This window comes from Solanum dulcamara, chromosome 3 (assembly GCF_947179165.1).
Source record: "Solanum dulcamara chromosome 3, daSolDulc1.2, whole genome shotgun sequence".
Lineage (NCBI taxonomy): Eukaryota > Viridiplantae > Streptophyta > Magnoliopsida > Solanales > Solanaceae > Solanum > Solanum dulcamara.
The window spans coordinates 79,576,488-79,588,998 of record NC_077239.1 but is presented as its reverse complement, the minus strand read 5'-3'; the positions used below and the strand labels follow the sequence as shown (position 1 = coordinate 79,588,998).

General features: G+C 29.8%; 1 protein-coding gene across 1 annotated transcript; it reads right to left on the bottom strand.

Annotated features, from left to right (window-relative positions):
- Window positions 1–917: 917 nt before the first annotated feature.
- Window positions 918–3,564, bottom strand: LOC129881884 (probable indole-3-pyruvate monooxygenase YUCCA3). Its single transcript, XM_055955996.1, has 3 exons — window positions 2,709–3,564; window positions 1,948–2,319; window positions 918–1,493 (listed from the first exon to the last, which is right to left on the bottom strand). The coding sequence occupies exons 1-3, from the start codon at window positions 3,396–3,398 to the stop codon at window positions 1,263–1,265; spliced, it is 1,293 nt and encodes a 430-aa protein (XP_055811971.1). The 5' UTR covers window positions 3,399–3,564; the 3' UTR covers window positions 918–1,262.
- Between the last annotated feature and the right edge of the window lie 8,947 nt (window positions 3,565–12,511).

Below are 12,511 nucleotides of genomic sequence, written 5' to 3'. Positions count from 1 at the left end.
TTGCGCTTTACTGTTCAATCCCATGTTGCTCATACTTTCTAAAACTGTTGCCAAACTTGTGTTAGATCCTTGAAAAATGTATTACTTTCGGAGAATCCAACATGCACACAGTGACATTTTTAAAAATTTCGAGCAATATAGACGGAACCAAGAGTGGAGCTTATCTTTCAAGTTTGACTTGAAGGCAAGGGGATTTTTTTACCCCTTATGTTTCTCTCCTCTTTGTGGGCTCTATCCATGTGCTTGGCAACATGGAGGTGCTCTAAGAGTTTTGCATAGGTTTTTTTTGAACTTAAGTAGTGAAAAGTCTGTCATATTTAAATTGAAAGAAGGGATGTTGTGGAATTATGGATATTTTGGTCCACCATATTTAATGGGGCCCTAGGTGGACCATGTTCTAGAGATAGATCCCATCAGTAGAATAAATGACTTAGGTGGACCAAAATTTATTGAGTGAGAGAGCTTTCTTATATTACCTTTGACCATTCTTTTACCAACTTTGACATTCAAAAGATTAATTTTCCTTCACAAGCATTGAAGCATGATGTACATTGTACAAGACTCATGATTTATATTGTTCGAATTTTTTAAAAATATTGTCATATCCGTATCAAATTTTTTCAAATATATACTATTTTAGAATATCCAACACGCATCCGAGCAACATAGCTCATGATGCATAAATGAACAACATACTTACATACATCACTCTTTTTGAATACTTTTTTACACAATATATGTGTGGAATAATATATGTATATTGGCTAGGGTCTGTTAATATTTTTGGCTGAGCGAATAACTGTATAACTAACCTTACTTTATAAGAGGAACTGCTTAAATTACTTACAAGAAAAGGAGATATATACATATATATATATATATAGTCACATTTTTCTATTAATACATAATATTCAACCTTTTGTACAAATTTCTCCTTAGAAGTAGATGCTAAGAAAAGCCTCTTCTTCCTATAAAAATGCCCAAAGATGAATTTGGGTATTTCTCTGGACAGGGCTGCTCTCTGTTTTGTCTCTTCCTTCTCTTGTCACAAAATGGTCTTTACTTTTTTCCTTTTTTTTGTTACTTGGCAAGTAAAATTACTGGAAGAAAAGTTAAAAGGTTAAAAAATAAAATAAAATAATATTAGAAGGGTAACTTGGAGGGTCTATCAGAAACAACAGGTAGAGGTAAGATGTGCGTAAACTCTACCCTCTCCAGATCCGACTTATGAGACTATACTGGATATGTTATTTGTTTGTTTATTAGAAGGGTAACTTGCTTCTTCTATGGCATGCAACAGCAACAGATTGATTTTTCTGTTTAATTTCTTCTTTCCAAATTTTGCCAATATCTTGTGATACTTTAACTGCATCCAAAGATGCACCAGAAAGCCCTCTTCTTGTAAATCCAACTGCATACAAACCAGCTTTTCCTTTCCATCCATTTGGAAATGGGCTTCTTGGAAATCCCTCCCTTGAAAAAAAATCACTTTCCTGTATATTAAAAAAATTCTCATTAGACCAAATTTCATAGAAAAATATTCTTAATAAGAATGAACATGTAATCAAACAGAGAAAAAAAGGACAAAAAACAGAATTTTATTTGCAGCTCAGATCTGTGATCTAATTATCCATTCAACCATTTTTCTTGGAAAGCTCAATCTTGTTTCTGAAAAAAAATTATTACCATAGTAAAAGAAAAAAGAAAATATATGTTTCTCTGTTCCCAATAAATTAAAAAGAAAAATTGAAGCAAATGAGAATATCATCCACCTGATCACTATATAGCAATATTACAAGAAATAGGAACAGAGAATCTACAAGAAAAACCAACTTCCATAACTGTCACAACAATCCGTAAATTAAAAAATAAATACACCACCTTGAATACACAACCAAAAAAAATACAAAAAATTAAAAAAAATTAAAACTTGTTTTTTTTTCTCACCTTTAACCAGGAAGGAACATTGCTGCAATATCCTGTAGCCAAAATGACACAATCAATTTCAAGAATTTCACCATTAACAAATTGTACTTTCCCTTGAGAAAATTTCTTGATTGCTGGAACTATCTTTATTTCTCCAGATTTAATCTTTTGTAATGCACCTATGTCTAGAACTGGAGTTTTCCCTTCTGTGTTCTTGAGCTGTAAAGGTCCAATGGATGGCCTTTTTAAACCATACTTTTCTATGTTTCCAAGAAGTAACCTTGCTGCAACTAGCAATATCTTGTCAACTACATCAATTGAGAGCCATTTCATCATTGAAACTCCTAACTCAAACGTCGATTTTCCGAGAATTTCCCTTGGCAAAACATGAACCTGTTCCATGAAAAGATTGAACATTTCAATAGATATCATGAGATTATATACTCGTCATGAGGAATTAGAGATGTCAAGTGCAGATTTTTTGACAAATGAAGGACATAGACATAACGCGCTCAAGGAAATTGTGTGTTTTTCTCTTGGCGGACGTAAGTCATGTAGCTTATGAAAGATTGAACATTTCATTAGATATCATGACATTTTATATACGTGTCATGAGGAATTAGATATGTCGTGTGCAGATTTTCTGGCAAATGAAGGACACAGACATAGAAGATTTGTTAATCTGGAAAGACGCGCTCAAGGAAATTGAGTGTTTTTTTCTCTTTAGTAGACGTAAGTCATGTAGCTTATGAAAGAATTTGGATGAGAAAAATGAGACTTACCGAACTTCGAACAACCATGGATGGACTTGAATTATGGTGGCAAAGATCAAGTGAAACTTCCATGCCTGAATTGCCACATCCAACAACTAACACATTCTTCCCTTCATAAACTCCCCCTGTTTTATAGTCACAAGCATGCATAACATGTCCACCAAAATCTTCTAATCCTTCGAATTCAGGCACCACTTTTTCTGCATTCTCTCCTGTAGCCACTACAAGCCACCTACATATATATTCAATGATTGAACCATTGCTACACACTGTCTTCACCCTCCATAAACCACAAGTTTCATCATACTTAGCAGAGTGGACCGACTCATTGAATCGTGGGCTGATCTCAAAGTTCTTGGCATAAGATTCAAGGTAGTTGATGAATTGGTACTTGGTAGGATACTCAGGGAAGTTTTGTGGAAATGGGAAGTAAGGCAATTCACAGAATTGTCGTGGGAGGTGAAGTTTAAGGCGATCATACGTCCTGTTTTGCCATAAGGACGCAATGCAGTTGGCACGGTCCAAGATTACAAAGGGAACCCCTTGTTGTTTAAGGCCTGCGCCAACTGCTAGCCCTGAAGGACCAGCACCAATTATAACAGGACCATTTACTAGTATGCATCTACCAGCAAACAAGTCTTCTTGTTCAAGTGCATGAACCATTAGAGGTGAACAAGGACTATTACAATATTGATTCATCAAGATAAGTTCTAGAAATATGCAATAAACTCTTAAAACTTTTTTCTTATGTTTGATAGATTTAGTGGGACAAAAAAGAGCAAGGAGAAGAAAAGAGAAATATTATGAGTTCTTAAGTTGACAAGAAATTGTGTGGAGAGGGTTTAGAGGAATAGAGAGGTTTAAATAAGGGGGAGTTAGCCATAGAGGGGGGTGGGGGATGTGATTGTCCTTTTCATATGATTAAGTCTGTGGTCTTCCACCCCCCACCCCCACCCCCTCCCCTTTGTTTTGATATGCACATATATTCTTTTAATTAATGTATCTACCCATAAGCTATTATATACAATTGTTTAACTTCATTTGAACCTATATAGCCCCCCTCAAAGTACTTGTCATGTTTATCATTTACGCGCCTCTTAAGAAAATATTACTTTAGAAGTGGTATTTGATTATTGAATCTATATACTCCTTCTGTCTTAAAGTACTTGTCGTGTTTTTCATTTACACGTCCATTAAAAAAAAATTAATTAAGAGGGGTATTTGGCTATTTTGACCTTATTTATGTCTTGAGATATAATCTCTATTCATTGAATATTTATTTATGTGTCCAAATTGAGGTGTTTGTAGTTTTCAAGAATGATTTACTAAGAGAAGTAAAATTAGGAAAAATAATTAATTTTGTCTTAAATTTCTACAATGAGGATTTTGAAACGGAGGGAGTATATTATTAATGAGAGACCCCACATTCAATGTAGAGACTTCTATAAAAAGCATTCATGTATGTCCAAGCTATGCTACTATGGTATGGCCTGTGTGAACTCAAACTAACTAATTTGTACCTAAATATAATTTATCATCTTTTGCATCCAAAATAAGTCATGTGTCACATATTTGGAGTCAACCTACAAATTGAACTTTCTCATGTATTCGAATTGCACTTTGTTACATATTTCCTCCAGCTAAGATATAAATTGAGGGTATTTGATAGTTATGACGGAGTGTATTCGAATGTTTTTTAATTTTTTCATGTTTGATTGATTAATTTTTTTAAATATAATTTTGGTGTTCGAATTAGTTTGCACACATTTTGATTGATTTAGAAATATTTGTCACTTTCCACCAGCAATAGGTATCTATAATGGTGCTCAACCCGCATCATTGAACACTAGACCACACTTTTGGGTGCGGTTGGTCAAAATATTTTGGAAAATATTTTTCTTAGAAAAATAAATTTCTTAAAAATGAGAAAAATATCTTCTCTAAAGAATGTAGGGAAAACAAATTTAATAAGTAATATTTTAAGTTCATTATCTCCTCCCTACTCCCTATCGTCACTAACCCCCATCTCTTGACCATCCCAATTCCTTCCACCTATGTACCTCCACTCTTCATCACACACCCATAATATTTTATTAAATTACATATAAATTGATCGTGGAATAATATTTCTTATATGCTAATTAAACATTAGCAAAACAAATAAGAAATTCACTTTAATTTTTAGAAAAACATTTTGTTTCATACCAAACATACCCATATTAGAAAAAAGCATCACACGGCTTAATTAATTCGTTGACTTGATGCAAATGCTTGAGTTTTCCCATTTAAAATGGAGCAAAAAAAAACAAAACAGGAAGAGGAACAAAATTATTTGCCTCATTTGTTTGTTATTTGGATAGAGGAAAAAATTGAATTAAATTGAATTGGATCTACAAATTAATTGCTTATCAATTTTGATATCATATACTAGGGGTGTTAATGGTTTGATGTGGATTAATTTTTTATTTAAATTAAATTAAATTAATTTAATTAATTTTTAAATTTCTAAACCCAAATCAAATAAAAGAAAAGTTATCGATTTTATTTTTGTCCTTTGGTTCGATTTTTTCGTTTATAACTAGTTAATGATAAATTGAAAATAGTAAAACAATATAGACATGAGACAATTATTTCAAATGAACATTAGAAATTAGTAAATTTTTCTTTACTACCACAAGATGAATGCAGCTGAATTAGAGAATGAACATTAGAAATTAGAGATTCCTCCACTTTACATGTCTAACATTCACAAAAACAATTTACAATTTTAAATAGAATGATCGTCGACTACTCAAAACTCAAAGAGGCAAGTTATTGAAGGGTGGATGAATGTCTTAACAAAGAAAATTAGAAATCGACGATACACCACACCACATATATACAATTTGATTTAGAGTGTTGGCTTTGAGCATATTTTTTAAAAAATGGGATTTAAAAGTATTGTAGACATGTAAATCAAAATCAAATAAAATATTATTCATTTTTAAATTTTAAAATCAAACCAAATTAAATATTGATTTATTTTATCAATTTGATTTAGTTTTTTTTCCCCGCCAAATATATGAACACTCTTACCTATAAAGGCTAGATGTATGAATTTTCTATATTCATTGTGTGAACTCACGGAGGGAAAAATTATATTAAATGGATTTGGATCTACTAATTAATTGCTTATCAATTTCAATATCATATAAAGCTAGATGAATGAATTTTCTATATTCATTATGTGAACTCAAGGAGGGAAAATATAAATTAAATTGAATTGGATCTACTAATTAATTGCTTATCAATTCGATATCATATAAGGCTATATGTATGAATTTTCTATATTCATTATGTGAACTCAATACTCAAAGAATTGAGCATAGTTTACCTCAACTTATTATACGTATCCTCTTCTTTATTCAAGTTTGAGATTGATTTGTTATGTTCATTACTAGAAACATCCGAATTATCGACGATCTTGTCATCATATCATCGAAAATTTAGAATTTCCAATAGAAAAATCATCGAAATTATTTTTGGCGAGTACCATTTCCGACTCATATGGTCTTCCAAGGACACTTTTAGAGTCTTTTTTTCTTCATCCCTTTTAGTTTAGGGATGACAAGTACTTCGTCTCGAATGGGACATCAATAATCTCTACATTCACCTATCTATAATTATATTAAATTCTTTCCTTCATTAGTTTACCCATTGTAACTGATTGTCACATCCTACGAGAGCGTGCAAATGAATCGAGAGAGAGTCGAGGCATGACAAAACTTATTTATCACCGACTCATTTTTAAGTATACGTATCATTCGTTGTGTTATCTACCATCTACGGTGTGTCTAATTTGAAGAAACACACTCTTTTGACGTCATGATATAATTATCGAGCCCTCAACAACCAGGTTTGAAAGCAACAAACTATAGAGACTTTCGAAAAGAAAAACAATTCGATAATTGTGAAATTTACTTTCGAGCACCTGCATTTTCTAAGGAAGAATGGATTAAGAATAAGAAAAGCGTCATTGGTGATGCTTTTATAGACCAGCTAATATAAGAAATACGTGTGTTTTTAGTAGTGATAAAGCTTCATTGGGAAAAATAACGAAAACAAAATTTAAATAGATGAAAATTATTTTGGTCCTTATTATATTGTTTTATACATGTGAGGAGAGACAGAGTGTAAATGTGTCTTCTCCTCCTTATCCTTCTATCCATTTTCTTCCAAGAACTAAAAATGTTTTTTTTTTAAAAAAAAATTGCCTTTCCCTTTCACTAAATTCCAAATTTAATTTTCTTTTTAGTTGCTCTATCTCACTTCCATTCTTTTCCACCTAAAAGAAGCACCTTTGAGCATGAAAACCCATAAGCATACCCTTGAAAAAAAAAACAAAAAAAAACAAACAAAAAACATGAGGTGCAGCTATTTCCCAATATCTTCTAATTTTCAACGAAAGTTTATATGAAGTTTCTTAATTAAAAAATAAATAAATATTGAGTTGTCTACATGTTGTAAGCAAGATTTTGAATCCCATCATGCATAAACATTATTAGAAATCAGTCAATTTCTGACGCAAGAAAAGCACTCGTCGTTATTGATGTTTTTGACAGATTTTCGTCAAGAATCTCAATTTTCTGATGAATGTATTGAATGATTTTTAATATTGAATCCAATTTTCTAGTAATGCATAGTTGATCTCATCATATCATCTTAGGACAATGCACATATCAAGCTTGAGTGCCTCTAGGTTGATCAAATAATGTTTATACATCTCCCAAAAAAAAAAAATTGGCTCCACCTAGAAACTACATTGATGGCTTCAACTAATACTACAATTACAACATCTAAAAAATCATATTGGGATCAGAAATTTCGCTAAAGATATTCAAGAGTGACATTATATATATATCAATCGAACCATGTTACTTCATTTAAGCTCGATATTGTAAAATGTTAGTTTCTTGAGCACTAGAGAATCTTTGTATCTATGCTTGTCAATATACAAGTATTTACTAATAAAAAAAATCGTAATAAACATGGTTTAAAGTAATTCTACATGACTAAAATTAAATGTAATCTCAATTAATAATATCGTCTCTATATATATGTATAAATATTTTGTCAACTTTGGAATCTGTGCATAAAATTATTTGAAGATTGTTATTATACTCATATATCAGGACTATATATTTCTGACATAATTAATCATATGATAATTATATCTGGACTATATATTTCTGACATAATCAATCATATGATAATGAATTGAGGATTGACAAAATGATTCTTAACTATATGCCAATAAAAAGTCTCATGATGATAGGCAAATAAATCATTACTACTCATGTGATTATATATGGAGTGTATTTCTTGCACTTTAACTTTTGAAATAATGATAAGAAATATGCAACCATCATTTTAATACTTTCCTCATTTCAATTTATGTGATTATAGGCTAAATACATGTCATAATATTCATATAACAGTAAAAAGTTTAAAATTCATGCCTTAAACATGTCATATTTGTGTTATGGTAAAATCTTGTCATTAAAAGTAAAAGAAAAAAAGTAGAATTAGTTATTCATAAATAGAAAAATATCATGCAATTCCTTTTAAAACAAACTAAAAAGAAAAGTATGTTACATAAATAAAAACAAAAATAAAAAAGGAGGGAAACAAATGCATGTGTTCAGTATTTTCAAATGTTCGATTCGTCACAAATTTTGAAAACATATTTTTAAAAAAAGACAAGATTTTTAAAAAAAATTGAGAAAATTATTTTCAAGGAAAACAAGTTCCACAAATTACATTTCACATTAATTATATCCTTTCAATCTTCCAACACACCTGATCATCTTTACCCCCCACTTCCCCCCTCCCCCCCAACTTTCTATGTTATTTAATTATATTATATATATATATATATATATATATATATATATATATATATATATATAAATACTTTTTAATAATTTTTTTTTCTTACTTATCAAACACAAACTTACTTATTTTCTGTTTTTTCATGAAATATTTTTCCCCTCGTACCAACCGCACCTAGAAAGTTTAGTGAAAAGCCAGTGGGAATAATTGATTATTCTTTTTAGTTGTTTTTTGAAATTTAAAAAATATGAATAAAATATGCTTTAGTCGGCGTAACTTTCTGCTTAGCTTTTAAGATTATAATTTAATATTGATTTATTGAACGAGCTTTATCTTTGGATTAATAAAAATAAATTCAAGTTGTAATAATTTAAATACTTAGACGTACTTGATTTCTACGAGAAAAGTAAGTAATATTCTACAACTTTATGAAATCACGAGGAAGATCGTTAATTGTTTAGCTTTTTAGATGGGCGGTGGATAATTTAACCAAATTTAATATACAAAAAGGCAAAAAAGAGAGAATTTAATTTGATGGGAAAATGAAGAAGAGAAAAGTCAATTTAACAATAATTCTAGAATTTAAGTTTTATGTTTGGTAATTAAAAAAATATTTATATAATTAAGTCATTTATAAGAAAGTTGCAAGTAAAATTTTTATGATAAATATCAATGATAATCTGATAAAAAAAATTAACCTACTATCACATGTTAAATTACTCTTATAAGTATAAAAATCTTCGTACTATCGATATATGTAATTTACATCCATAATGCTTTTTTTTTAGTCATGCATGATATATATTTCTAGAACTATATGAATTTTGGGGATAGTAAAAATAAAGTAGAAATTAAATGTACCTATAATAAGGTGGCGTTTGACCCCAAGTTTTCAAATATTCTTGGCAAATTATTTTTGGAAGAAATTTTGGTGAAGTTTCACCATGCGTTTGACTTCAAATGTTTTCAAGTTTTGGTGAAATTTTAAAAAATATTATTTTGTATCTATAAGTTCTAAAAAATACCCATAAGTTTGTGTTATCATTTTATAATGAACATGTTCCGTTAAAAAAACCTTATAACATAATTGATAACAATCAATAATGACAAAACAATATTATAGGCAAGAACAATACATTAATTGAATTATTCTTTTTTCCAAATCTTATCATTCAAACTATTCTTTTCTGAAGAGGTAATACCAAACTATTCTTTTATAAAATCTTTCTACATTCTATGAACAATATCTTTCCGGCAAGCTTTCATTTCTAGATCAGATGACCGAGAAGACGAAACAATATTATTACTCTGAGTCGATTGTTCATAATTTTTATCAACAATCATATCATCACTTTCATATTCAGTAAATATTTCATAGATAAGTTTTATTTAACAAGGATTAATGGTATTGGTTGATCATATTAATGGAGTAAGTTGGTAGATAAATATTTAGTTGAAATTAATAAATGATTGATATTTTTATAAAATATAAAAATGTGGGGTTATTTTTAAATTTTTAAAACTTCTCAAGTTCCCAAATTTTAGTTTTTTTTAAGAACTTGAAAACTTGGGAATTTTGTCAAATATATTTGCCAAGTAATGACAAATTCTATAAACAAACACAAATTCTCAAATATTTTTAAATTTTTTTCTAAAAACTACTTAAGGCCAAATGCTCACTTATTCTCAAATAACACAAATTTTGTTTCTAAATATTATTTGTGCTTTAGATATTCAACGTACACAAAATTTAAAGTAACACAATGCAAGAGACATGTGAGGTTTGGCATTTCCAAGATTTCATTTTTAAAGGTTTTTTTGTTGGTATTCCCAAAATGAACAAACGAAAGAATGTTTCCTTAGACTTGCAATTATACTAAATTATTTTTTATGAGACCTGACAAGACGAATTTAAAATTTAAATTTTATGAATTCAGATCGCTCCGTTTCATACTGGTCCTAGAGAAAGTCCATTGCATGCATATCACATGCATGGTGGACCACTGGACCTATAAGCATTATGATCTCCATGCATGTCACAATAACGCTCATCAATATTATCAACCCCTTCATCCCTGTATAGAACCTATTACCTCAAAAATAAGGTATTACCATGCATTATGCATGCGGATCGTAACCTTAAGGCGACAGTCAAATCATGGCTAGTAGTCCCCGCTAATAAATTTATTTTTTTCTTCTGTGAGTGAGTAGGTGAGCATACTAAACACCAATTCCATCTTAATAAAAAAAGGAATAAGTAAGGACATCCGCAAACTCGAATGACCTTGTGGCATATCGTCGAGGCTCAAAATTCATATAGGTTAAATGAGCGAGTTGAGTTGAATTTGGAGTTAGTCAAGATGAACTAAGTTAATAAATGAGTGTGTGGGTATTGATCTATCCAAAAGTTATTTAGCTGAAATAAGTTAAAAAGCGGGTCATGTAACTCAGTCCGATTAATTTTCACTAAAATTTTAAATTCTTTGTTTGTTCTGATTATAACTTTTACTACCTAGTTTTTTCTTTATTATAGTTATATATAACATATCAAATTAAAAATATGTCCTTTTAAAAATATTTTGATAATATTTCTTATGGATCAATTTGAACTACATACCAAACCAATGAATGAGCAAGTCGATTAATTAACATTCAAAATTTGAACAAGTTGAAAATGAATTATGTTTTCATAGGTTAATTTTACCATCCCTACTCGTGACTCTTATTCTAAATAAAACACTAAAAATAGATCGCCAAATTACTACCTAGAGTGTGATCGAATTAAATCGAGTTAGAAAGACTTTGATGACTAAAGATTAAGCGATTAATTTCAGAGGTAAAAGAACACAAGCTCACGTGTGGCATGTTAGAAATCGAAATCTCTTTGGATAAGAATTGCATTAAAAAGTAAAGAAAATTGTTTATTATTTGAAGTTGGAACAATCACTTTTTATATTTTTCGAGACTAATAACATGTGCCTCGATCGGTCACTTACATGACCCTCGCAACATAAATTAAAAGATATTCTTAATCAGATGTTTCAGATTCGTACTATGAAAATATAATTATTATTTCTAATTGAAATTCTCAATATGAATTTGATTTATTTCGTTTAAATCTTGAATTCGATTCTGAACTCGTGTTACCAGAAGAAGCTGACAAGGATACGCTCAAACTACCCACATGGAGTAGGTGGAAGAAGAGCGGCTAGTTATGTCTTGGGAGGACTCATATTTACTTGTTTTGGAATTTTTAACCAACCATATCATGCACACCATATTATTAATTACAATATTCATGAGATTGCAATTCAATTCAATTAAATTACAAATAACCTATACTTAATTAGCCTTGAGATTTACACATGTTGATAATTATGTATGTTTAATACACAAAGTCCAAATCTTTGCCAACCCTATTCACAATCCTAGACACAACCATTGTATTTTTGTAGCATGGCGAAAATCCACTACTATTAGTTTGATGAAGAAATAGTTAAGTTAAAAAAACATTTGGAAGTTAAAATTATGTTTGAACATGAAAACATAATTGAAATTTTGTGAGTAATAACTTTAAAAAAAACTTGAAAAACATGTTTTTCAAATTTCATATTTCAAATTTGAACACCAATTTGAAATGATCTAAAAAAAATTGAAATAATATATATGGACAAATAGATTTCGATAAAATAAAAAAGTTTAAAATTAAAGCTCCAAAAGATAGAAAGAAATTATTCAATTTTAGCATAAATTAAGAAAGAGTGTCATATAAAATTGAACGGAGAGGAAGCAAATATGTAATCGAATACGTATAATTATCATAGGTTTAGAGTAATAAAATAGAATAAAAGAGATATATGTTGTGGGGGAAAGAAGAGTTGCATGTGCATGGAACCTTAGCTAAGAAAGAGATCTATTCTTTTCATGCAAAGAATGAGAAG